At 42.6% G+C, this 27,281-nt stretch overlaps 2 protein-coding genes across 3 annotated transcripts; one reads left to right on the top strand and one right to left on the bottom strand.

Annotated features, from left to right (window-relative positions):
* The first annotated feature begins 1,579 nt into the window (after positions 1 to 1,579).
* PROZ (protein Z, vitamin K dependent plasma glycoprotein) lies at positions 1,580 to 14,177 on the top strand. 2 transcript variants are annotated; one of them, XM_064440058.1, is made up of 8 exons: positions 1,580 to 1,728; positions 3,496 to 3,659; positions 4,723 to 4,747; positions 7,786 to 7,899; positions 9,585 to 9,716; positions 10,956 to 11,041; positions 11,121 to 11,244; positions 11,819 to 14,177. In XM_064440058.1, the coding sequence occupies exons 1-8, from the start codon at positions 1,662 to 1,664 to the stop codon at positions 12,328 to 12,330; spliced, it is 1,224 nt and encodes a 407-aa protein (XP_064296128.1). In that variant the 5' UTR covers positions 1,580 to 1,661; the 3' UTR covers positions 12,331 to 14,177. The 2 variants fall into 2 exon arrangements, with proteins under 2 accessions (XP_064296128.1, XP_064296135.1); XM_064440065.1 differs by having other exon boundaries at positions 1,586 to 1,669.
* Positions 12,886 to 26,668, bottom strand: PCID2 (PCI domain containing 2). The gene is made up of 15 exons (XM_064440095.1): positions 26,543 to 26,668; positions 26,196 to 26,283; positions 24,277 to 24,366; positions 23,638 to 23,711; positions 22,830 to 22,895; positions 22,274 to 22,315; positions 21,672 to 21,726; positions 19,819 to 19,922; positions 18,999 to 19,074; positions 18,729 to 18,870; positions 17,522 to 17,622; positions 15,410 to 15,483; positions 15,143 to 15,268; positions 14,810 to 14,933; positions 12,886 to 13,807 (listed from the first exon to the last, which is right to left on the bottom strand). The coding sequence occupies exons 2-15, from the start codon at positions 26,229 to 26,231 to the stop codon at positions 13,718 to 13,720; spliced, it is 1,200 nt and encodes a 399-aa protein (XP_064296165.1). The 5' UTR covers positions 26,232 to 26,283; positions 26,543 to 26,668; the 3' UTR covers positions 12,886 to 13,717.
* Positions 26,669 to 27,281: the final 613 nt, after the last annotated feature.

Genomic DNA, 27,281 nt, shown 5'->3' with positions numbered 1-27,281 from the left:
ATGGAAAAGCAACGCAGCCACCACCATGCAAGGTGAGGAGGATGAGGTGAGCCTCTTCAGAGACCCCTGAGCACGAGGTGCTGGCTGAGCCCCCCAGCACCCACCAGATGTGACCGCTGGCAACAGCTCCCCCCTCCCCCCAGCCAAGAAACACCCAGCTGGGAAATGTACAATGGGGCTTGGTGGCCTCAGAGGACTGAGAAGAGCACGGAGACCTCAGTTACTAATGAAAGCCTGACACACAGCTAACCAAAGAGGATGGGAGGCTGTATTAATTAGTTCTGCAGAAACATCAAGGAGGGAAAAAATAAGTATGTATGGTTATGAACTGTCTGTAAATAAAGTCAAGCTTGATATTAGAAGGGTTTTAACTCCGACTGAACTTCTGGAACAACATCCTGGCAGAGATTGTGCAGGAAAAACCTCTCACAATGCCATTTTAATGTGGAGGTTAATTATTTGCTGAAGGCATATGGGTCCGTGATGTGAGCTGCAACATCAGCCCTGGGTTGGCAGGGACTGGTCTTGTTAAGGAATGTGGTATGCTGCAGCCCTGCTCATCTGCCTCAGTACCCACAGAAGCTGGTTTTAAAAACTGAAGTTGATGGAAAGTGAAGTTTTATTTGGGGATTTACCCATGAATGCTCAGATCAATTATACTTTGTTACAGGAGCTGTATACTCAAATAATAGGTGGGAATTTATGACATGAAAACACAGAATGGTCTTTCTGTTTCCAAGTCAGATTAAAAAAAAAACACTTTTCCTCTCACTGGTTATTACTTTGACTGTAGAAATGGTTTCCTGCTCTTCGCAGGGGCCTGCCTGTGTGGGGAGCCAAAAAACTCCCTGCAGCGCCATTGCCATGGCAGAGCCCAGCCTGTGCATACCAACACTTGGATCCTTCCCCTCATCCTGGGCCAGGCAGGAGGACGGCCCCGGCTGCTGGGTGCATGGCACAGCAGCCCAGGGAGGTGCCCCCATCCACTCCGTACTTAGGCCTCCTTTCACAGACTCTGTGTGTCACCAGGATCCTGAAGTCAGGAAGAGTTTCCCATGCTCTGCTTCATGGCTGGGCAGTATAAACCTAAAAGTGAAAAAGGAAAATGCCATATCCATTCAGACATATCCCAAGGGAAATCCCACGCTTGGTTGCTTCAAAAGCCAACGGGATTTGGCCAGTGCAGCCAAGCCTTGGCAAATATTTTGTGGGGACAGTGTATTAAAGAACCATGTCATAAAATTCATCCCTGTAGTCATCATCCAGCTTGTGCTTTGATATGGTACAAAGACATTTTCATACAGTTCATCTCTACACATTTTGTGTCCCAGTAAATGAAGGCAGGGGGTAGGGGGTGGGAGGAATACCCAAATCTTGGAGCTATTTTCAGCAGAGTTAGCAAACCTGCTCTACTTTCAGCCAGTGCACTTGGAGAAGGGGCACTGTTGCACCACTAAGCAGTTTGTTGGGGGATTTTTTTGTTTGGGTTTTTTTTTTCCAGTTTTTCATTTCATGTGTTGACATTAAGGCCAGGCTTTGCCCTTAGAGGTTTTGTTTTCTCATGAGCAGCTGGACTTTAAACGTCAACATCGCTCATGTAGCCATTTCCCCCAAGAGCTGCAGGAATGCAGGCAGGCCACCATTAGGCTCAGAGGGTAAAAATGGCAAGGTACTCTTGGACAATATTGTTTCTTCTCTCTGCCCTTTTCCTTCAGACAGAGCAGACAGGTATGGCCTTTGTTTTGTTGTGGCTTTAATTCTGATTTGTGCTACTGCTCTTCTAAACACGCCAGTAATTTTGTACCTTGTATCGTGGTAATTTGTAGCACAGGGTGACACCACTGAAAACTGTTCCTTATTTTCCTTACATTTCTCCTGGTTTGTTTTTTTTTTGTTTGGGTTTAGTTTTGGGTTCTTTTGGGGGGAATGGGGGGGTTTGTTGTTGTTGGTTTTGTTTGTTCGGGTGTTGGGAGTTTTGTTGTTTGTTTTTTTTTTCATATAGCTACGTAAAAACAGAGGTAAGTTACTAAGGCAATGTAATTTTGAATTACTATCATTTAGACCAGTGTGATATTTTGGCTTTTCTTATCATTCTTAAAGAGCACCCAGGTATTACAGAGAATTTTGTCTTACATTTCTAGTTGCTGCTGAAATAAAAATAAGTCTTATGAAAGAGGCTGAGATGCATGCATGTTATAGCTTGAAGAAATTTATGTTTCTATATTAATCCCCCATGATTTGCCAATATTAAGGAGAAGCTGGGCAAGGAGGAAAAGGATGGTGACCAATTAAGAAGACCAAAACACCCCTGGCAGCAGCAGAAATGTGCACTGCCAGTTATGCTGGATGCATCGGAACCACTGTGCACCACAAATGTGCACTGAGGGGTCAGATAACACTTTAAAATGCAAAACACAATCATGAAGCTTTTTCTTTTTTCTTGTTTAATAGCACATGCAAGCCTGTTGCTTATCAGATATCCTTCAAAAGCATAACTATGCATTTGTATGCAGTTTCAGAATAATCTTGTTATTGCCATCACTTTTTCCAATTCTAATATTATTAATTTTTTCAACCTTTGTGTCCAGCAGTGCTGGGCCCCCAACCACTGTATAAAATAAAAAAAAAACCAACCCTAGTCCCTGCCTGAGCAGGTTTACTTTCCAAGCAGAGGAGAACTGACAAATGCATGCTGACACACAGAGCCACGTACTGCTAAATGTCAAAGGCAACAGGCTCCAGCATGGCACCAGCCATCCGGCTGGCAAGCAATTTTTGTTATGGGCATCACTGCAAAGAGGAGTTTTAAGATCTGATAACTCTCATGTCTTTGATCTCTCCTTCTCAGATCCTCTCCTTTACTCAGATCAAAAAGATCATGGTGTCTTCCACATAAAGGATGGTATATAATATAGCCCTTGTAACTGTGGGCATTGCTGAGGGTTAGCTTTTATTTATTCTCCTTAAGAGAGAATTGATTCAGAACTCAGCCATGTCATGGTTTTGCTTCTCAGCAACAAAGTCTCTGTGAACTAAGACTGAAGGGCATCAGTTCGGATCTAGCGTCATAAATTAATACGAACTATTTTCACTTCTGCTGATGAGTCCGAAAGCCCCACGCAGTCTTTCAGAACAGCCTCTGCCTTTATGATAATACTTTTCCCCTTTCCCTGGCCACGCCACAGCAACACTGCTCTGTATGTCTGGTGCAGGGGAAAAAAAATGCATCAGGAAGGTCTTCAAATTCCCTCTGCTTGGGAGCAAGTCAGGCTGTCCCCAAAAGGAAAAAGTCATGATTCCTCAGCTGAGTTTGGCCTAAGAAAGCAGGGTTCTTTCAGTATGTCAGCTTAATGTGCCTGAAACCCTAAATCAGCCAAAAGATTTCTCTTCATGATTAAAACTGGCTGCTTAATAAGAACTTTAACAAACTGGTGAAAATAGATAAGGAAATTGATCTAAGTACTGACGTTAGCATTTTGTTGTACAACGTTGCAGTGTTTATATCAGCTGATGATGCAAACAAAGTTATAAAGAGACAGAGGCGTGCCAGTTCCCGACTTTTGGAGGAGGTCCTCCAAGGCAGCTTGGAAAGGGAATGCCTTGAAGAGAGATGTACGCATGAAGAAGCAAGAGAAGTATTTGAAAACGATGAAATGCTCGTGAGTATTTTGTTTACCTGTATACATATTAAAAATTACTGCCTCGGTCCTTTACTATCAAATTCAGCCCTGCAGTCTGCATCATTTGTTTGGATTTCTCTCCATGTAAAATCTTTGCGCTTTGCACCTCAGCAGGTAGCAAGCAGCTGTCTTCTGTGGTCCAAAAGGAAATGCAGAGGTCAGCTCTGACACTTTTGAAGTCCCTTCCTGAAAATGTGTGCTGCACCTTGTGTTGTGGAAGCATATAGCTGTTGTCCCATCCCGACCACACACAGAGAAATACAGCTTCAGCATCCCTTCGGGACCAGGAGGGGCAAGGGGGCATTGGGATGGGGGGAAGCAACACACCAGCAAGTAATGGAACCTATAGAAAAATATTGCAAATCCTTTCGTACAAGAGGCGCCTCCTGACATGTACAGCCGGGTGCTGTACTCTTTAATGGGAATCTGGTCAGAGACTGTGTTTGCAGGGAAAGCAGAGGGAAGAGCCATGGGGCTGCCCATGGGCAGCCCCAGTGCTATGGGGAAAGCTGGTAGGAGGAGGTACAGGGAGTGGGGAGAGGCGTCTCCTCAGGGAAAGCAGTGACAGAGCCAGCTGCAGTGCCCAGGGAAAAGTGGGACACACACAGGTGGTGACCCATGTTAGTGACCTGCACGTCCACCCTCTGCTGTCCCCTCTGCCTCCAGAAGCACCTGCTGGGGACAACAGGGATGGGATGGGACAGGATGGGGTCACTTCTCAGGCCACTGCATGCGAGAGAGACAATGGCCAGTTTTTCCAGGAAGCCATATTGCTAAAGGATTCAGCTGTTTCTCTCTTGCCTGCAAAGTGTTTCTTTTCCTTTACAGCTTCTTAAGAAACAATAAAATGAACAGGATGGAACTCCCCTCCCACCTCATACAAATTTTCCTGGCAGGGCAGAATTTGCAGTTGTGCAACTATGTAAATGTTAAACCACAGCATATATTCTCTCATATAATGTTTTTGTTTTATCAAAATATTTATGGAAGATTATATTATTTGAGAATTAAAATCTAATTTCCCACTGTTTTTTTTTCCCAGAAAATGTTTTGGGATGCCTACTACGGTAAGGTGGCCTCTTGATTTCTCTCCTTCACAGCAGTGTCACACTATGAACATTAAGATTCAGCCCAATTATGGTTTTCTGAGAGTTTCTAGCAGTTTATTCTACAAGAAACACCCAATCACTGTTTGTCATGTCTGTAGTAAAGCAGGAGGAAAAGTCTTGATATGAAAGGATTAAAAAAGTCATAAATTGGAAAAAACAGTTAAGGCTGCAAAGCAAATAAAAATTGAAGGTGAGTAGATGTTATCCTAGTAAATAAGTTATTCCTTTTCCTGAACTTAAGGCTGTACTGAAACGGCCTGAGACGTGAGAAAATCTGCTTTGCTGACACTATAAAGCAGCACAGCTTTACTAGCAAAACCTTCCAAATACAGACCTAGCACTTAAATCTGAGTGAGATAAATAGGTGTTAAAAGCTACTGGGCTGTCTGCAAACTCTGGAAGCTGGCACTGCATCATCCCTTGGCAGCTGTCAAGCCAAAAAATGAATCTGTAAAACCTGAGGGGTTGATGTACCTAGGTGCCTCCTGAACAAGGAGCCTGGGGCACCAGCTTATTATGACTCTGCCTTAGACCCTGCCTCTTTTCTGCATGCCTCGTCTTAACGTTGTCTTTTGTTTTTCACATAGCTTTTATGCATTTCTAATCTTAGGTTTAGACAGTGGATAAGGTGGTGGCAAAACCAGCAGTTAGTATTAATTTTCTGCAGAAGCCGCTAAAACACTGAGTCTGGGGAACCTTTACGTAGAAGAATCCCATCAGTGATATGTTACGAAGAATGATGCTAAATATCTGGCCTTTCATTACTTCTGTAAGAGTGGGATTAACTTCCGATTTCAGTCATTGGATGTTTGTACTAAGCATGTCATGCAGGCTTCCTCTCCAGTCTATGAAGAGAGAAGGGCAACTGGTTAAGGACAGTCCATCCAAACAAGCTTAGCGTCAATCAGGATGCATTAATGGCTTTGGCCTCAGGGGTGGCTTCCTCACTGTACTTAAAAGCTATTACATCCTGCCTTCTTCCTACAGAACAGTAGTGTGTGTTTCCTTCTCTGTGATAGCTTTTCTAACATTCTGAAGAGTGTTGTCATGCCTCTCTATGGCTTCTTTCCTCCTCATTAAACAAACCCACTTTTTCATCCTGTCCTCCAAAAATCTCATTTTCTAGACCTCTGGTATCTGTGTTGCTTTCCTTCCATATTCCGGGGTACAGTAGATAAATCTGCATTGTGAATAAAAGAGGGCTGGGGAGAAAGGTTGTGCACGACCTAACTGCTGGCTCACCCTTTGTCTCTGTTCTCTACTGCTCCACCATGGTCTTTTCAGGTCAAAGCTGGTGTAGCGGCATCTTGCTCTAGCATGGATGTACGCTGTCAGGGCACTTGGCCAGAGGTCACACTTGTCCCTGACACTGTTTTATTAACAGTATAAACTTAGCTATTGATAACCTCTCTTTAAATATAATTTTCAAAACAGTTTTGTGCATGCTTTGTAGTAGTCTGTGTTTTCCTCGCTCACTTAATGACAATGTCATCTGAGACATTTCTATTCTATGATGTTCACTGGTTCCCCATTAGGTCCTTTATTCTGTAATACAATTAGATGTGATTGGTTTGGATTTTTTTTGATCTTGAAAAATGCATGTTGGTTGTTACTTGCCACCTTCTATTTTCCTGGGCACTTACAAACAGTTTAATCATTTCGGTAGCTTTCTAGTAACAAAAATAATGCTGATTTCTCTGTAATTCCTTGAATCGTCTCTTTCCTCCTTTAATAAAGCTAGGTGCTTTTTTCCTAGTCTTACAGAACCTCATCTGACCTTAGACGCTTGTTGAGACTTCCTTACCTAGACTTGAGCATATATTTCAGAGGCTTGAAACCATCTAACTTACTTCAGGCTGTAGGTGCAGCACTTCCCTAGCTCCAGCTACCCACCACTGATGCTAGAGGTCCTCAACTCTACCTGCTCAGCTGTGCTGAGGAGACCCCCTCTAACCCACCCAAAAACCCTCCCAGGAGACCTAAATTGTGCTGGTGGCAGCTAACTGCAGGTGGGGTGCAGGGTGAATGCTTTAAGCCAGTATTTTAGTACTGCTAAAGCTAAGAGATACATGTGCCCATAGCCTGAGCAGATGGTGGTTGGGTTTTTTCCCCAGTACTACGCAGAGTTTTCACCTTTCCATCCCTGATATAAATTATGGCAGCCCACTGACTGAAGTTAGCCTCTCTAATTAAATTTTAAATTTTAGAAAAATTGGAGAACACATCCTGGGTTAGGCTTTTCTGGCTTGCTCTCTGATCGCTCATGTCTACAGTAAGCAGCTATTTGGAGAAATTTCCAAACTGGTTTGGAACATTTCCAGCGGGCAGTTTAAAGGGAAACTGGCAGCTCTGCCTGGTGCTTCACCTGTAGTGAGGTATCGTCTGGTTTCAATGTTTGGTTCATCAGAAAGACTAAGCTTGATAGTGTCCAAGCTGCTGTATTATTGTACAGATGTGTAAAAGGCAGATTTCCTCCTAGTTTCATGTTGCTCACTGTATAATTTTGATGCCAGTTTTTTTATCCATATATCCATATAATCTTTTTTTTTTTATCCATATGCATAACAGCCTAACATGGGAGACCTAAAACACCAATCTCATATGATGTTTGTAACGAGCACATGACCTGTAAGTCAGTGCTTTTCCCTGAAGCAGAACATCTGTCCTCCAGAAGCAGGCTCTGCCTCTGAGCACCTCCTGGCCTCCTTGCCAGGGGCTGCGGCAGCACCTCCAGAAGCAGAGTCTTGGGATAAAATTACTCATGAGTAATTTTAAGATTTCAAGAAATTAGATTTCTTAAACTAGGTAACAAGAATTAAGAAATTTAAAGAAAGTCTTCTTTAAAAAGAAAACTGCATTTTGGTGGGATGTAGCCCATTTCCTTCCAATCTGCATTTTGCAAGGCTTCTCCGAGCGGCTCGCATGCTGGGAAGGGGGCTGTGTAATTCGGGTCAGCAGCGGTGGTGACTTGTCCCTCTCTTGCGGCATTTCTGCAGGCGGCAGGAGGTGCTCGTCGAGCCCCTGCCAGCACAACGGCGTGTGCCAGGACAGCATTCGAGGCTACACCTGCACCTGTGCTGAGGGCTACGAGGGAGAGAACTGTGCTTTCGGTAAGGCATCGCCCCCTCTTCTGAGAAGCCCTGTCTATCCTATCCCCAGGAAGCCATACACAGCTCTCTCATTACAGCTGGTTATCAGTTTTTAGATTAAAGTACACAGTTCTCAGCAGAGCAGGGGTGATTTGTGCCACCTGGCTACTGAAATGTTATGGTATCCTGAGGGTATGAAGGCTGCCTCTTCCCGCTGAGCCTCCCTTGTCTGGGGATGCAGCAAAAGGGCTCATGGGTGGACTCCAAAGGCAGCCCTTCCTTCAAGCCAGCAACGTGCGCTTGCAGCCCAGAAAGCCAACTGTATCCTGGGCTGCATGAAAAGCAGCGCAGCCAGCAGGTCGAGGGAGGTGGTTCTGACCCTCTGTTCTGGTGAGACCCCACCTGGAGTGCTGTGTCCAGCTCTGGAGCCCTCAGCACAAGAAGGACATGGAGCTGTTGGAGCCGGTCCAGAGGAGGCCACAAAAATTATCTGAGGGCTGGAGCACCTCTCCTACAAGGACAGGCTGAGGGAGTTGGGGTTGTTCAGCCTGGAGAAGGGAAGGCTGTGGGGAGACCTTATTGTGGCCTTTCGGTACTTAAAGGGGGACTATAGGAAGAATGTGGGCAATCTCTTTAGCAAGGCCTGTTGTGACAGGACAAGGGGTAATGGTTTTAAACTAAAGGAGGGTAGATTTAGATGGGATATAAGGAAGAAAAGTTTTACAATGAGGGTGGTGAAACACTGGCACAGGTTGCCCAGAGAGGCGGTAGATGCCCCATCCCTGGAAACATTCAAGGTCAGGCTGGACGGGGCTCTGAGCAACCTGGTCTAGCTGAAGATGTCCCTGCTCACTGCAGGGGGCTTGGACTAGGCGACCTCTATGGGTCCCTTCCAACCCAAACCGTTCTATGATTCTATGGTTCCCACTGTCACCCAGGCTCCCCTGGCTTCTTGTCCTGCTGCAGTTCCAGGCAGCAGCATGGCCTAAAGAACCAGTGGCTTTCCAGCCACCCCAGAGCCTTCAAGGCCACATGCGCCCACTAGTCTGTCTCTCAGGACAGAGGGACTCCAGAAAACAAACCCTTTTCAGTGGAAGTGTAAAAGGCATAAAGCAAAACGGATGCTTTCTGGCACATAAACCACCCTGGGCTGGATCCTATATTTTTACATCTGCCAGGTTCCACTTTCCAGCCCTTACATCAGTGTTTCTGCTGGTTCAGAGGTCTCCTGGGGTAGGAGACGCCCTGGCTGCGGCAAGGCAGGGTCATTTTCTGTACAAGGGGTGTGACTGGACAGAGACAGGCCAGCTTCTTGGGGAGCACAGCTGCCACCCCCAGTGCAGAGAGTGTTTCATTTAAAAGAGCAGAAAGAAAACCCATGGCATCCTTCTGTGGGTTCACATGAAAGGCCTAGTTTGACCCTTGGCTACTAATGCTCCCCAAAACTCAGAGGTGCAGTCTGGTGCAGGGAGATGCTGGGTGAGCACAGTTTGCAACCAGTCTGTGGAAGCTGCAGGCTCAGCTGTCTCCAATTTCTGCTTAACAAAGGCAACACCAATGTGGGGGAAATACTACCAGGACAGAGTCCCTACCCACCTCCACATAAAGTGAGTAAACATAAAATGCTCAGTAAAAAGGACTCAAGCTATGCAAGAAAACTCCAGCTGAACTGTTCCCAATGCTTTTCTTCTGCTTGTTCTGTTTAGCTAAAAATGAATGTCGCCACCATGCAAAAGAAGGATGTCACCACTTCTGTTACCCAGGAAGCGATTCCTACCGTTGCTCCTGTGCTGATGGCTACAAGCTTGGGAAGGATGAAAAACAGTGCATCGCATTAGGTAGGTGTAAGCATGGAAGTACAGTGGGCACGTGCTCAGTGCTGGGCTGGGCAGACCTTCATCTGATGTCCAGGTGCAATCAGCCTGTCTGGAGGCTCGAGCGATAAGAGTATTTCTGACCTTCCAAACTGGGTAGAAAAAGGAGGAATCTAGGGACCACCACCCAAGACGACAGAGCCATGGAAAAAGAAGCAATATTTGATCTGAACATTTAAACGCAGGTCTGCAGAGAGGACTTGCATCATCCTATATATCACTCACTGGGCCGGGTTTTCTACTCCTATGCTTGGTGAAGAGTAACCCCAGTGAAGACCTGCCTGTTTGGGAGTGAGGTTCAGTTGATTCCGATCAGGCACCTGATGGTGTGGATAAATGAAGGGCAACGTTTGCTGCCATGTTAATTGTTTGAAGCAGTAGCCCTCTTCATTTTTTCAGTCTCATACTAGCTGTCTTATTCAATCTCATCCCCTTATAAACTAGGTCTACTAAAAACACAGTAGTGTACTTAGGCCTTTCTATATATCAGCAAGTAGGGCAGCCAAACAGGAGTTGAGCTGTAGAGCCACACTTTGGTGATGAAGGCTTGATGTCCACACTCAATACACATTTCAGGTGGGCTTTACTTTGGTCCTGTAGACTAAGCACCCGTTAGCTATGGGAGTACATTAAGCACACTCCTGGATGGTGTTTTTGGGTTTAGCTTCACCTGAACAGAATCCAGTTTGTGTGACCCAAAACAATGCCTCAAGGTGAACAGAAAGTGTGATAAATGCAGATAACTGGGGGATCCACTTGAAAAGCACACTTGCTCTCTGAACCAGAACACAAAGGCATGCGCATCTCTAGAGTGATGGCTTTAACAAAGAAAACCCAGGATTACCTTGTCCTAACTGGACCACAGCTATCGGAGACTTGGCCAATTCAGATACAGAATACAAAGATGAGGAAGCAAGCTGTGGTGATGGTTGGCTGGAGAGGAAGCCTCACTTCATTACAGACACAATGAAATCTTGTCACCACAAGCCTAACGCAATGACACAAAATGTTCACCGTCATCGCTATTAGACTACAGATGCCAAGCTGATTATTCTAATTCTCACCAGCTGAGATACTGTCCTTTTTCTCGGTGCAAAAACAAACCCCAAAGCCAAGGCAGAAGTAATAAGGTATTTGCAGGTGTTAGTTATCTTGAAATGATACAGCATGAGGTTTTCTTTTTTTTTTTAATTCATTTGCTAGATCAGTGCGCATGTGGGAGACTGCAAGACAGCGATAATCTGATAAGTGAAACCAGGAAGAAACATGACAAGCAATTCCCTTGGCAGGTATTTCTAGCAGTTCGTGAAACCTATCACTGAACCTCACACGGCCAGTGCTAGTTATCATCTTTTTGCATTTTCTTAGGTCCTGCTGCTAAACTCAGAAGGGAAGGGCTTCTGTGGCGGAGTGCTGCTAAAAAGTAATTTTGTATTGACTACAGCAGAGTGCGCCCTTCTGCACAGCCACTTTGGAATCAGGGTTGGTGCTGGTAGGTGCTCATACACGTTTTCTCTTGTTGTAGCATATTTTATTATTATTTATTATTGACAAGCTAAGTTTAAAAAAATCTTACTAAAATTTCTGCTGCATAAAAATATTGTTAAAGGAAACAAATCTGCTGTCATCTCATTTAAGCATCTCAATTAAATATCTTGAGCTAGAACTACAGCTGTCCCACACCCTTCTACTAGGCAAGCAGAGAGACAACTACTTCTCAAATGCAATTCACAACTCAGCACCTAGAGATAAGCTAAACCAGGTAGATTTGGGGACAGCTTCCCCCTGCCCAGCAAGGAAAAAATAGTTTCATGCCAAAATCTACTTCTCTTGTTGGGTATTTGTCCTTCCCTCTGAAATTATGCATGATTCTACACTGCATTTTTAAGCTGCCAAGACACCGTTCCTAGTTTGCCTTTACTACAGCTGTTTTAAGAAAAAGCTCCTTTAATTTTTCTACTGCCTGTATTTCTTAGCATGACTAGGCAGCCATCGTCAGTTTGCGTGCAGTTTTCAGGTCTCCAATACATTATTCTTAACAGCAGTAAAATGTCATTGCTTCACAGGGCATAATGGAACCAGCGGAACGGAGAAGATAATGCAAGTTAATGAGAAACACATACACATCCGGTATGATGAAGACACTGGTGAGAACAACATTGCATTACTACGACTCCAAGAGCATGTCGAGTGCAACAGCCACCAGCTTCCTGTATGTGTCCCCGAAAGAGACTTTGCAGAACACATTTTAATTCCAAAATTGGCTGGCACAGTCAGTGGCTGGAGAATGGAAGGTGATGAACTTCAAGGCGATGAGTTGCAAGTTTCATACCTTCCTGCTGAGGACTGCAAACAAACACTCAACATAAGCCTCACGAACAGGCAGTTCTGTGGACACCTCCAGGAAGCCGTAGACAAACGACTGGCTGGAGGAAGCTTTTTAGCTACTGAGTATAAGGGCACTTGGTTTCTGACTGGTATCCTGGGATCTTGGCCACTAGAAGACACTGACTGGGAAACAATCCTATTCACCAAAACCGCAAGGTATATGATATGGTTTAAACAAAAAATGAAGTAAGACAGAAACACAACCAACCCTCCAGCACTAAACCCCTACCAATCACTGCGAGGAAACATTTGGATGCAGCCAGTACACCCATTTGACTCTATCACGATTTGCAGCAAGGAAACTTGCAACAATGATACATACATAACTCCGATTCATACAGAAAAGCCCATTTGTCTTTCCTTCTTCTGTTGACAGACACTACTGTGAAAGTCATGATGCGATAAACCTAGTTAATTTACTAAAAACTGACTGAACTTTAAGTTTCCTAGAACTGTTCATCCTAAAACTCAAGAAGCGTTGATGTTTTTTCTGTGATTTTAAACGTTGCTAGAAAGCAGCAAGTCTTTTTAATTCTTGTTACCCTGGGGTTTGATTCAGCAAATTCATATTCTTATTTCTTACGAAGACCACGAGAGCTCCAAGCCTTTAAATGCCTATATTGATGTAGGACCTGACACTCTCATGACCCTAAAAAAATGCATCTGTTCATACACAGTACCCATGTTTTACCTTATGAATCATGTCCATGTCAGTTAGTGGGTAAAATAAAACCCAACTCTCAAAGAGGGAAGAAAAATGTTTTATTTCCTTTAAAAATAATTTAAAACCCCCAAAAGCACCATCCCATCACTATGGACAAAGGTACATCGTACCACTCCCAAACGGTAAAACCCCCAAGGTAGTAACACCTAAAATAATGGATCCAGTGGCAATGTTTTCCCCAGAAGCTGAGTAAAACAGAGTATGGATAGTTAGATAAGCTTTTTTTCATCACAACAAAAATGAAACAAAGTATTACCAGAATAAAAAAACGCAAACCCATTTGTGGTAACCTACAGACAAAAATCCCACATTTACTTCAACCTGTAAGTACCACTGACACAGTAAAGCTTTTAGTGTCAAGCACTTCTCTACTCCTTAGAGAAGGCTTGCAGAGAGTATTTAATACCAGCAAGATTATTGAAGAGACTTAAAGAAAATGGAAACCATGAAAGAAACCATCATTTCCACTCTGAAGAATGGATTAACACAAGTAACAAAGGATGCTACTTCTCCGCTCTGAAAGATAAATGCAGAAATAGTAACACAGAGTACTCCATAAAAGTTTTAAGTAATTTGGAAGGAATTTGGAATGCTTCGCTTTATTTCCTCATGAAATACTTTGAATGAGCTAGAAAGCCTGTGGAAACTATCATTGAAAAGTTAGCATTTCATTCCAACGCGCTTCGTAACACTGGCAGCCTTGGTCATTCTGGGAAAGGAGCCACAAACAGTTCCTGGTATTCCAGTCCTGGACATAAGCCAGGTCATTTACAATGTTCTCAGGGCAATTAGGAGCAGCTCCACTGGGCAAGCTGAGGATCTGAAAAGTACTTGCATGGATAAGATGCAATACTCAACACACTGTTGACAGCGGAGGAAATGGGTTCTGCTTACTGACCACAAGCTTCTGATGCTGATGAGATATATAGCCTTTAATGTGACCCTGGCAGAAGGAGGAAAAGACACTGTTAGTACTGGAAGCTGGTTACGCAACACCTATAACCTCAGCTGTCTTCAGACTACTTCAAGCAAAGCTGTATGTGTACACTCAACCACCACTGCACCACGGTACTTAGTAGCTCTAAGGATCTGATTTATGGAAGTGGGTCAACTCACAGAGCAAGCAGAAAGTTGGAACCGTAACGACGGCGCTGTCAGACGGAGAGCCTGCTGCCAGGGCCCCCTACTGGTCTGCCTGTTTCCTTGAAGAGACAGAGCTCTACGGAAGTTTTTCTAAATTTACTCTTGCTCACTTTAAATTGAGGATTTTAATTAGTCACTATTCCAAACCTAATAAACTAAACGACACAGTACTTCCTGTTCAGACATGTAGTGTTGTAACACAAAGAAATCTTCTAGACATCTCATCCCACTGTTATTCCCAATACCACAACAAATAATCTGGTTTAGAAACAGCGAAGTGGTTCATTTTCTTGCTGACACTTAAATGCTGCTCCAAAACCTCCGATTTATTAGAAATCTCTTGATTTCAAGCCTTTATCTGTTCATGAGTAGTTGAGATCTATTTAGAGTAAAAGATAAAATGTGAAACAAACCCAAAGAAATCTGGTTTTAATTTTTTCTGATGTTAGAATGTCAAGAGTCTCCTACTTCACATGCAGAAGAACAAATCCCTTTTGGTCCCAGTTATAATTTTTGTATTTTTAAATCAGTATTTATGCATATATAGAAATGTCATTACTGGATCTGTAATGTAAAATTCAACTTCAGTTTTAAGTGAATCCTGCAAAAGAGGCAGGAACTAGAGGAAGTCCTCAGGGCAAATAAAAACATTTCAGTTGGGGCACAAGTAAATCAACTTTTTTTAACACAAGAAAACCTGGGAGTACTGATACATTTTTTGTAATAAACTTTTACTCTCTACCTAATATTTTTGCACTGTCTGAAGCCTGGAAGGACCAAACAACAAGTGGCCAGCACATACCATATATATAAGGTTAGCTAAAATGCACTGGACTTCATCAATATCAACGTCATCTACTTGCATGAATTTCAGGGCAAACAGAAAGGCGTCTAGAGATAGCTGATGGGTTTTGAGTAGTAAATATCTGAAAGAAACAACAGAAAAAAATGTTATTGAGAAACAAACACTTAAAAATTCTGGTTCTTAGAAAACTGGCTTTTCTACAGTCAATTCACTTTAACAGGAATTCAGCACTCTCAGAGCGAGCTAAGCAGCATATACGTTTCTATCTCAGCCCTAGGTGAAACCATATTAAATCTGCTTTTGCAAAAATGTAGTTTTTGTTATGCTTACACTTTCTTAAAGAGATTTCTGTACGTGATGATTTTCAGCTTCTCAAGGATAAGAAAGATTCCACATCGAATAAAGAAGGTCTCATGCTTTGTCAGAGCGTCGTTCAGTAGGAGAAGATTGCCTTCACTACCAGGATGAAGAAATGAAAAGAAATTGTCTGACTTGGTAGGAATATCCCTCCCCTGCCTCCCTCAATCATCCCAGATAAACACCTTTTGCAGAATACTTTTTGAACTAACACACAATGCAGTAAGATAATAATCCTACCTCACAGCCTTTGTTACTTCAGCAAACTGCATAAGGTCATACTTTTTTAAGAGCTGAACTGTTGGCATATGGCCCTGAAAAATAAACAGTTTCCAAGTTTTCCAGGATAAAGTCACATGCATTTTAAATGTAATCTAGTAAGCTATAAAAAGATTTGTTAAGAGAAAAAGACAAATGTTTACCCACTTTTTTTTTTTTTTGGGGGGGGGGGGGCTACAGAACAAGAATTGAATAAAACTCTTTGTAAGACAACCCCCTTGCACCTGCCAAACACCTTGTAGCTCAACTCACAATAACTACGTATTTCTCATGGTTTAGGAAGTGTCTTAATATTTCTTAATGTAGGTGAACAGTTACCAAACTTGCAGAATCAAGATCCTGTGACAGGAGGCCTAGACAGATCCAGATTTTGTGTCATGACTGTATGATCTAATATGCAAACAGAAGAACCGCAGGAATCCCAAGCATTACTAATAATACAAGCAGCGCTTCGGCACTGTCAAGTGCGAGCTCAGCCTGCACCGGATTTTTTTATTCCTATGCCTCCATGCAGAAACAAAAATGTCCTCTCAAAAACCGAAACAAAACAAAAAAGAGAGAAGGATTAAGTTTAAAGAAAGAAAATTAATTCTCATTGCTAGATCAGGTAAGACTGAACCACCTGAACTATCAAGAAGAAACTTGTTTTTTTCCCCCCTGCACAGCAGAGATCAGATTGCACACTGACTTGGGTCAGATTTTAAATTTAGTTATCATCATGCTATGCTGTTGGTAACTCCTCTCCTGGTTGGAGGATTAGCTGAGAGCAGAACTCAGTTGCATGGTTACTGAGAGCTGCTAGGAATAAAAAAAACCACCTAAGCTATTTTAGTACAGTTTAAGGTTGGTGTTAATGTTTTGGCTCTGATTAAAAAAAGCAAGTGTAAAAACAATGACCTTTATCTAGTTTCTTTAGTGCCTCTTGTACACTAGAACTGCTCCACAAAAGCCACAGTAATTCTAGGCACTAACAGACCCACCAGTTTAAGGCACCCAGTCAAGACCGGGACAAAGTTTTTAGGAAGACTGTTAGTTTTCCTTTATCAACCCTACCATTGACTGATCTGAAAACAGCCAGTAAGAAAGTCAATAAATAAAAAATGAAAAACAGAAGCCAATTATCATACCCACTATGCTTTTCTTTTACCCACTTAACACTGCAAGGGATTGGAAAGGGAGCACTGAATGGAAAAGGGAGGATGGTCATAAACACGTTGGGGTAAAGATGAAAGACGGCAACTCACAGAAGTGGGCGATGATAACATTCTCCATGGGAAATTTTGGTAATAGGGCTAGGAACAGGAAAATAAAATCTAGCTCTTGTCCCCTCAGTTACACTGAATTGTTAGCATAATCCCGCTAACTCAGGGACACACAAATGCCAGCACAGCACACAGGAAAGGACAGGAACAAGAAGCAGAGGTGCACTTAGTTTTTGTAATAGAAAACTGAAATGATCAAATAGTAACCAGTCTTCACTGGTTTGTTCAAAACCAAAATGCTCTACTTCATGATCCTTCTGACATGCCTTGAATGGGCAAACGTACAAGGTGCAAATAGAAAACCCAAAGATCGGGATACTTTCTCTCCTGTGGCAACCCCCCTCAACAGTCTTCAGCCATCTGTTTGCACATCCTCCTTCCCCTCCCAGGTGAAAGCAGCAGACACATTTGTGCTAGTGAATCCCCACATTCCCTGGCCCATCTGTGCAGCTGATCACCAGACAAGCACTCTGCTACATGATACGTCACACTGTTAAGTGCTTCTCCAAAGAACTCAAAGTTATCTTTATTACAGAAGTAACCTCAGGTTGCACCTTTAGGAGGGGTGGTAGGGGGAAAGAAGGGTGGGGGTTTTGTTTGGTTGTTTCTCCCTTTCTCCTTTCCTGTGTTGCTACAAATGACAGTTCAACATTTTTTGTCCTCACACAACAAAGTGCACATATGCTGGCTCTTATGGAGGCCCGGCACAGATAGCCTCCCAATTCCAATATGGACAAAACAAGAACAATACTGAGCATCCATTTGATCATCTGCCCCCCCAAAATTATTTAGAAGAGTAACATCTACTCACCAACAACATTTTTACTGGCAGCAGGTAAATCAAAATCATTCTTTTGTTCTTCTGGCTTGAGCGGTGACAGTGCTCAAAGGCAAATGACAGATACTCTTCAGCTGCAGATACAAATAAAAGTGCTGGTAACGTGAGTCAACAACAAAAATGGATTAAAGCTGTAACCCAAATTCAGTGCTCAATGTCCATCTGTAGCTTGAACATGTTATTTGAAATTATATAAAAGAGAATCACACCAAACAAAACGCATTAAGAAAAATGCTGTAAGAATTATTGGAGATCCCCACAAAATACAAAGTACTACCGGAAAAATCAAGTCCTCCTTCAGAAAGTCAAAGAAAACTTGGTAAGGTCTAGATATCAGAGGTAACAGCTAAAAGCAATATTGGATTTTCAGCTCATTTCAGTGATATTATTGTGCTGCTGTTACAGGAGGGGAGAATCTCAAGAAGTGCTGATGAAACAGAACTCTATTTTCTAAATTCACAGATTAGCTACATCCTTCCGAGGATGTAAGCTGCATGCAGTGCACACATCTGCTGAGCTGCAGAAGCGTGCCAGTGAGATCACACAGCATGGCAACATGAAAATCTCTCATCAGTTTTCACCAAGAGAGAAAGATGACAAGCCTGACAGGCAGAAGACATCGTTTAGAGTGAGACAACCAGCTCCAGAATAGATTTTGGTCAGGGGCTTAGGTTAGTGATGAAAGTTGTACACCTTAGCTCTAGCAGCATTTCTATTAGTGAGTGAGAAATCTCAGAAAGGCGGTTTCTACATCTTCCAAAATCAGTGCACTGAGAAACTAGTTCTACCATGTAGTTTGCTGAAGATTTCCTACATGGCATACAGCAACTTGAAGAGAGCAACACAGTCACAAGGCCTCCTTTGTGAAACCTTTTACAAGCCTTTTCTTTTGGATGCTCATACATTTTATTACGCATGCACACAATGCATAAGACTACAGAGAACTTCACTGATGCAAATATTTTAAAACTGGGCATATACCACAATTATAAATGTCATGTAATCTCATCTCTGATCTGACTTAGCCTGTGGGCCTTGGATGTTTCAGCATGACTTTTCCTTTGATCAATGCAAACACGACTGTACCTTTAACAGACATTTTGAGTCACACACAGACACGACATCAGCCAGACTTCACACCAAGCAGCAAGACTACATCTGTCTTACTGGCACTCAGTACCTTGCTTGAAGTCACTGTCAAACATGGCTTTGCGTCCAACATAATATCTGTATGTAACTCGCTGTGCCATACTATATTCATCCTTCAGATTTGAGCTGTCAATTGCTCTAATTAAGGGCTTACATAGATGGAGCTTGTTGATCTGTTAAAAAACCAAAAATCAATTGCATTTTACTCAGAGAGCGTAGATACATAATATCATATATAAAAGGGTGGGTATGACTTAGGATATGAAATACAAAAACACATCTTACCTGACTTGAACCCTACCTTAAAATAAATTTTAAACAGCTGATTCACAAGAAACAACATGCCCCACTTTTTGGAATCTTCAATGCCTGCTCGACTGTCGTAAGAAAAAAGATAAAAACCTACTAGTACTGAACATTGTAAGAAAATAATGACTTTGCCCTTATGCGAAATTCCCTCCATATATATTTTATTGATTTTTAGGGTAAAAATAGGTGTCTGAAAATAAAAGCCAAGGCCAAGTTCCTGTTAAGCCATACCAGCCCTGTCAAAACAGAACACGTGCTCCCATCTTAAATTTTAAACAGCTCTGCAACATTTCTTCTCAACATAATGAAAAGATGTCATACAAAATATTACTCATGTGCAGCGGGTCCTCACTCCAGTCTGCAGGTAACACAAGGACTATCACAGCAGTTGGTTATAATATTCAAGGTGAAAGAAAGATAGAACAAAAAAGAAAAAAAGCATTTCTCCACTACAGAAGTGTTAAAATTGCTAAGACTGGAAACCAAAGAGTCACCTCTTTTCCATCTAACCATCCATGATGAAGCAAACTTCACAACTGAACAGGGCACAAAAGCGTTAATGATCTTTCCTGACAAACAGGGACATAATCAGTCCCTCCCAACATCTGCTAGGAATGTTAATCCTGAAGGGAGGCCTCTCCAGCTGTAGTTAATAGTCAAGAGAGAACAGACTATAAGAGAGGAAACAAGCCTCAGAAGTGTTCTTTCTTACCCAGATATGGTCTTATTAAGTGGAAAAATCTTACTATGTAAAGTTCATTAAATTCTTAACAATTTAATAGTGCAAGTTCTATAGACTATCTTTCACTTACGTGTCACTGGCACAGACTCGAAAACAGCTCATCAGCAGTTCTGCTGCTTTTTCCAACATGTCGCCAACTTTGCTTTTTCCTTTCTTCACTAACTGTTGATCTGCCTATCATTACACAGCAAGAAACAGCGTGTAATTCTACATCCTGGTTCACTGCGTTGTAAACAGTTTAGTTCCTTAATACAGCATTTTATAAAATCTTACAGCAATGTATTTGTCATGCCTGCTACGCCCCAGATCTAATACGTAGTCAAGCTCACAGAATAAAAGAAAACACTCGGAGAGGCTCCTGAACATGTACCAAACCTAATGCACAGGAGGACAGTCCTCTGAAAACAGCACTGACCGCTATTACCTTTAGCATCACTAAGCTTAATGCAGATGTCAGAAACCTAAATTCAGGATCATCAGAGAGTTGAATTGGAGGATTAACACTTCAACTCAAGTTTTCAAGGACAGAGAGTCTGGCAAAAAAAAGTCTTTTGAACAAAAGCAAACTAAAATGATTCCCCAGTTATGGAGTTTGAGTTTTAGAATTTATAATAAAGCTTCTCTCCAGGGCCACGAGGGCTAGATTTTATTTCTAAACCATATTCAACATTTTGTAGTAGTAACACACGCTGCTAGGACCTGGGATTTTCAGAAGAAATAGAAAACATATGTTACAGCAGCAAGTGAAAAAAAAAAAAAAGGAGTTGCCAACACATGGGAAAGGTTCAGGCACTGATTAATGCAGAACTTAAACAACAAAGAAGAACAGGGGGGCAAATAACGAATGGCTGTTCACTATGTGGTTTCTAAAAAGTTTTGTTATAATGTTTGCATTCTCACTAGCTGAAACGTAGGGAAAAGAAATGGAATTGCATTATTTGGTGCAGAAGTATTCCCTGTATCTGCATCCTTTGAACATACTAAGGTTAGAAGACAGAGTTCAAACACTTCCAACATGACTGATCCCACTTTCCCCTTTCTCTTGCATCTCAAATATATGAATTTGCTTCATTCAGACTAAGAATTGAGACTTGTTATAGAGCAGGCACACACACACAATATATTCTCTGTGTAAGCGCACTGAACGTGGGTTTTGCGGGTGAGTGCGCAGAAGAAAGTGCTAAGGGGATAAACACTGAAAAAATACTGGACATTGTCAAACTCTAACCTAACTTGAACTCTAGCCTCACCTCTTCAGGTAAAGTGACTAGGAGCAAGATCACAATCCTGCCACTTACCTTGGCCTAGCAGTTCTCATTAGATCCCTACACAAGCTACTTCAATTCACTAGCCTGAGAAACGTAACGTAAATTGGTTTGGGTTTTGGGTTGTTTTTTTTGTTTGTTTGGTTTTTTTTTAATTTTATTTTGCTTGTCAGCATGCACGTGGGCTCAGCAAGGGCTCCAATGAGCATCAAAAGCAGTATACGCAGCTGGAAGAAGGGAAAGGAGGCAGAAACTTCCCGCTTCAGATATAAGTGGTCAGATTAGCTCAGTTGTTTGGGGTAACTCTACCCTTATAAAGACTCCACCAAATCACAAGGATAACACATGGAAGTAGAGAGTTGTGCCTCCATGCTACTCTATAAAGACAATACTTAATCACTTCATATGCTCCAAGCAACTGCTGTGTTGGGTGCAGGTCCTCAGAACCTCTCTAGATCAAGCCATACATGGGAGGTGGGCAGACTGAGCAACCTGGTTTTTCAATAGGACTGGATGAATTCAGTGTTTCAACAAAATCCCGAACAAGGAGTTAAACAGTACTGAGCAAAGTCAGGCTATGTCATAAAGTCTAAAATATTTCCATTGTGGAAACTCCTAACAGATAAAAGTAATGAGACTATTAATCAGACCTACTTACATTATTAGCAAAAATGCGGAGATCGAGGGCTACAGCATACATAATAGGTAAAGCCCTGGAAAAGTAAAACACAGTATATTTAGTATGTGCAAATCATGCAATAAGACATGAGAAACAAGGTGTTTTTTTCCTAGTTGGTCATAAAACTAGAAAAGTATACATTAATATGCTCTTCCTATACATTAATGTGTTTTCCCCAGAAAGGTTGGACTAGATGATCCCTGAGGTCCCTTCCAACCTGGGATTCCATGATTCTGTGATTTATTTAAAGAAGGATGCACTTTTAAAAAGGAAAGGTCTTCAAGATCTCAGCATTTCAGAAATACTGCACTTGAGGAAGAATTAATTCAGAAACTTTTTTTACAGTGGCTTTAATAAAATATCATCTCAACCTGAACAAATTGTACACATGTTCACTTATGGACCATTCTACGTAATTAAGCTTAGATGTTTAGTTTTCACACTTTCGGATCTCAACTCAAACAGGTAGTGAAAACAATTAGGCTGTGTTTAAGTATCGCTGGGGATAGTTTGACTACTATAGTATTATGATAGTGAAAGATTAGAGTCTAGGTTCTAGCAGCTCTCTGTGATGTACTCACCAGTTTTCTTCTTTATGTGCCTGAAACGCTCTCAGGAAAGATGTATTGCATTTAGGAGAATTTAAAATGCTACTAAATGAAGCACAGATATAAAATCAGCAGTTGTATGGTACCACATATCACTACATGAAAGGGCAGAAACCAACAAAGCAGCAAGTAGGTGAGGAGTCAGGATGCAAAGATGCAGTAGAGAAAAACGCGAGCACAGCCACGCACTCCTTGGTGTGGCAGTGACTGTGGACGGTTAGAGATAAGATAGCGGCTTTCTTTATCAGTATCTTCCCCTACAATCAAGAACAAACTGGGATGTATATTAATGATTTGAGGGTCTCCTACACTCTGTGAGAAATTAACTGATTGAGAGCCAAGTGACAGATTTCTGTAGTCCTAAAGAAAGTTGAAGAGTGTATCTGGATTTCCTTGATTAAGAACCTAAAGAGCTGAAGTGCATTTGGAAGCAGACCACATTCTATTAAAAGGGGGAAAGATAACTTGTTCTACAAGAAGACATAGGGTTAATCTGAAAACAATATACAAGGTTTATGGAAAAGGATATTGGACGATAACAGTTTGGCATTTGTATGCTTCTATAAAGTCATGGTTTCCAACAGCATAAGTACACCTGTCAACAAAAAAAGTGCGTTGGTGCATCAGAAAATATCGTATATGTAACACAAATATTTCTTTTTGCCTTTTAATAGGCATAGAACTTTACAGTTTATTTAAAAGGGACACAGAAATATGATTAGAAATGTTCCTAACTAACAAAATGGCACCAGTACTTTAACACAGCACTAAACCTGATAATTGTAGAATGATCTGAGAACAGGGATCTGTTTGTGTAATACATAAAGTATCAACTGTAATATGCTAATGCTTATTGAAACTGTCACCAACTTAGCACAGATTAAAAAAAACCTCAAGACTGTTAAAAATTAGCTAAAGACTCTGTTAATGTGGAAATTTTTTTTAAAATAAAAGCCTTGCAGAATTACTTGGGTCCTAAAGCTGTCTTAGGAGTAGTTCTATGACTAAAATTCCCTTTTAAAAATATTTATTGCCCTTATTTCACTCTAAATTCTTGTGTAGCTAATAAATGCAGAGGAAAGGAAATAGCAAGCACTGAAACCAACGCTGTGACAATGGCTATATGCAGATGACTGCCAGGTACACAAAGCAAACTTTACGTGGGGAGGAAAAGAGGAGGTCTTTATTTCCTGCAGTTCTAACATTATTTATAAGAGTAAAAAATACCAAGTTTTCCAATGTAAGCTTTTTAAAGTAACTGAGTAAACTTAAGGATACCCTTCCCCATCCCTGCTGGATGCCCCACAACTGACTTTACATTCCTGGTCCATCTTTACCTTAAGTGGGCTGCAAACATTTCATCATATGGTGGTTCCAAAACTTGTTGACACTTCTCCTCTGGAGATGGAAGCTAAGTACAGAATAAATCAATGAGATATTAGAGGACCACTCGATGCATCAGAAACAGAACACCATGTGGCTATTTTGTCATGGCTGTTCTATGCATACGTGCCTTTGCTATCTATCAGAACCTGAAGTTATATTAATAATCACATCCAGTGTAATGAATTGCTGGTGTGCATTCTGTCTCCAGAACCTGAATAGAGCTAGATTTTAATAAAAGTATCCAATATGTATATAGTACAAACACGGGACCCTTGTTACCCACCGGTTTTCTCTTTATAGTCATGTCCACTGTGCCACATTACTAACTAATGTAGACCTGGCCAGAAGGGACTTTCAGGACTCTATCTGTCCAGAAAAAAATTCAAAGCAGAACACAAAAAGCCATCCAGGAATAAAAATGGAAATACATAATATCCTTGTAAGAAGAAAAAGGAAACAAACCTACAAGGGGATCCTGCTCTGGCCTGTGAAAGAGATTTCTGAGGTTCATCTCCAACGGAAAGGAACCCATACAGACAGCTAGGAAAACTGAAAGCAAAACAACAGAAAGGTCAAAACCAGGTTCTCACCTGTAGCCTTGGGTTTGCAACATGTGGATGTTTAAAGGATACCAGTTCTGCACAAAATTGTCCATCTCTGCTATCAATAGCTTCTTGTACCTACCAAAGAAAACAGCCACATTACATAAATAAATAAAATAAATAAAACCCAGCCACAGCCTTACAACATATTTTACATGACTACAAAAGCCACCTTGTTACCGCTGTTCATTCACATCAATACCAACCCAAACATGAGTTTTTAAAGGTTTAAAACCAAATGAATCAGTATTGTATTTTCAGTACACCTGTTTTTCAAAAAGACATCAGGGAGAAGGTGAGGTGAACACTATTGTGGTTTTTTCCTTATTTGTAGGATACAAGGAAACCAGAGAATCGCCAAACAACTTACACGGGCTTAGCATTATAAAACAGCAGTTGTGAAATAGGTTTTGTTAAGCTTTTTAAAATTTCAGTTGGGCTTATGGACATCAACCATATATATGAAGGCATAAACAGTCTTTGAGTATTATTATTTGTAATGCTGGAGCCGGCATTCATATGTAATGAATCACGACTCACAAATATATTTCATATCAATTTAACATTTAATAAGAAAAACTACTTCTGAAACATAAAATTAGCTCTCCTCTACTTGAAAAACAAACCCACCAATCTCTTCAAGAGTTTAAGCAGGTGATCTTCCCTCGCTATTTTAGTCTATGAGTTTTCCCATTTGGTGTGGGCTTTCCATACAGCAAAACTATTGTATTTTTTTTCCTATCAGAACACAAAAATATGACAAATAAAGCACAAGCAGTGGCAAAGGAACTCTTAAGAAGTTACATCTAAAACTACTTCTACAGCTGAAGAAACTTCCAACTTGATGTCACAATAAGCTGCTCAGACTATATTTTATGAGAAGTTCTCTAGCAGGAAGCAGAGTCAAACTGTTCTCCCACAGAATATAACATTAAGAGTCTTAACAGGTTTCAAAAGTATTCTATACAGAGGCTAGTCTAATATCAGACATTGCCTTTGGAATGATAGCTACATGTTTAATCTTCCTGTCTTCATTTTTAAGCGTTATGCATCCTGCTGTCACTTCTTTACCCGTTGCTTTGGATTTCCATCCTCACCTAGCGAGTGTCCATTCCATCAGTAAAGTGTCTGAGTTTGAAATTGAGCGAAATGGTTTTTTTCATACGAGACAAGGTATTGGTGAGGGGTGTGCATAAACTTTTGAAAACACAAAGTTTAAATGCACGCAGTGTATACGATATAGAGGGTAGAGACAGTGGATCATGAAGACTGCCAACTGGAGAAGATCCTGACTTTTCAGAGCAGATCACTGTCCCAGGAGATCTCAGCCACTTCATTTTTGGGACTAAAAACTGAACAATGACTCTCCTTTTGTGCCCTTCACTCGGTTGCCTTGACTGATCTTAACTGAGTTGGACAATAACGCTGAAAACATGATGGTTCAGAAAAAAAGCAGTAAGAGTGGTCACACTAAGAGCCTGACACTGAAAGTTCAGTCCAGCTAGTATCCTTGTGGCCCTGCTCCTGCCTCTCCATCCTCTGTGCCACACACTGCACCTCTGCATTTTTGTACTTCTTAAATCCCTGTATTTATTGAATCCCTCAGCTGCATTTTTTACTGCACACACACACAATCCCACCACGTTACTTCTTGGATAAATTACTTCACTATCCATTATAACAGTAATGATCACACTTTTCAGGAATTCCAGGTATACATCCTTGGCACACAGCCAGCATTACTTAATACAAACTTCAGTAGTATATTTTGTACTGCATCACATGTTTTATGGTGATTTATTTCTTAGACAAGCCAAAACACTTCCAACAAAGTAAAATGCATCTGCACATTCCACAAATGTGCACACAAATAAAAAAAAACCCCAAACACAAAACATCCTGCTTACTTGCTGCAAATACTGATTTATGGTGATGTGCGCCATCGAAATGCAAGGAGAGGGAGGTGTCCCAAGCGAGAGGCAGCTGTATCACATTCTGCAAAACGAACGGCAGTGTAAGAGGCCAGTAACGGCAGAGAACCTCCTGTAGGCCCGCCTCCCTCCCCTTCACCCCGAGGAACCACGGAGGGCCCTATAAGCCTGTGGGTGCCAAAACCGGAGGGCAGCCGTACCGGAGGCGGGAGCGCAGCGGCGGCTGCGCACAGACGGCGACACCCGCCCCTTCCCCCGCGCTCCCGGCAGGTTCCCAGCGGCCCTTCCGCCCCTCGCCCCCACCGGCCCCATCGCAAGCCCACCCTCGAGCCGCAGCGCTTCCGGCAGTCGGTACAGCGCTTCCACCAACTGCCGCCGCACTTCCGGTACCCGGGGAGGTACGGGGACACGCCCGAGGGGCGGTGCGGGCGGCCCGGCAAGTCACGTGACGCTCCTCCCGCCACTTCCCCGCCCTCACCCGCGATAGCTGCCGCCGCGTCTTTTCCCCGCCCACAGCGGCGCCCGGGGAGGCGTGGCTTTGCGCCGGTGGCCCATTGGGGAACGGCGATGGGCGGGGCCGAGGGCGTGCTTCAGCGATAAGCCTCGTGCGCTAGGGCGTGCTGCACGTTCGCGGGCGGAGAAGGGGGGTGCCGGTACGGCGGAAGCGGTTGGTTTTTGCTCCCGCTCGCCCGTGTCTCCTCCCCGGGCCCCGCTGACGGGAGCCGCGTGTCGCTTCCCTGAGGGAGCGCCTGGGGCCTGACTGCCCGCCGCCCCTCCGTGCGCTCCCGGGAGCCCTTCTTGTGCGCCAGGAGCGCTGGGGAGCCTATGTGAGCTTATGCCCAAAACCCCAAATCAAGTGTTTTTAACTCTGGAAACCATTGTTCTTAAAAGCGCTAAAGCGAGGCGTGTCAAAGCTCCGTGCCTGGGGAGGCAGCGCCGGGACAAGCGTCAGGAGGCCCCGGCCGGTGACCGGGCTGCTGGCGGCCTGGCGGGGCTGGTGCCTCTTCCGTGCGTGGGATCCGGCACCCGGGTGCGAAACGCAGCTGCTCCTCCCTCGGCTTC

The sequence above is a fragment of the Phalacrocorax carbo genome, chromosome 1 (assembly GCF_963921805.1).
Source record: "Phalacrocorax carbo chromosome 1, bPhaCar2.1, whole genome shotgun sequence".
Lineage (NCBI taxonomy): Eukaryota > Metazoa > Chordata > Aves > Suliformes > Phalacrocoracidae > Phalacrocorax > Phalacrocorax carbo.
Note: the sequence above shows the minus strand (reverse complement) of the source record. Positions and strands in the feature narration are given on the sequence as shown.

Excerpts from the sequence above, each read along its gene's own strand:
- PROZ (XM_064440058.1), top strand. The coding sequence starts at position 1,662 with ATGGCAAGGTACTCTTGGACAATATTGTTTCTTCTCTCTGCCCTTTTC. Across the intron at positions 3,660-4,722 it reads TTGAAAACGATGAAATGCTC|AAAATGTTTTGGGATGCCTA; the intron begins GTGAGTATTTTG and ends TTTTTTTCCCAG. Across the intron at positions 11,245-11,818 it reads TGGAATCAGGGTTGGTGCTG|GGCATAATGGAACCAGCGGA; the intron begins GTAGGTGCTCAT and ends ATTGCTTCACAG.
- PCID2 (XM_064440095.1), bottom strand. The coding sequence starts at position 26,231 with ATGGCGCACATCACCATAAATCAGTATTTGCAGCAA. Across the intron at positions 23,712-24,276 it reads TTGCAAACCCAAGGCTACAG|CTTCCATCTCCAGAGGAGAA; the intron begins GTGAGAACCTGG and ends TTCTGTACTTAG. Across the intron at positions 19,923-21,671 it reads TCCGCATTTTTGCTAATAAT|GCAGATCAACAGTTAGTGAA; the intron begins GTAAGTAGGTCT and ends GTGTAATGATAG.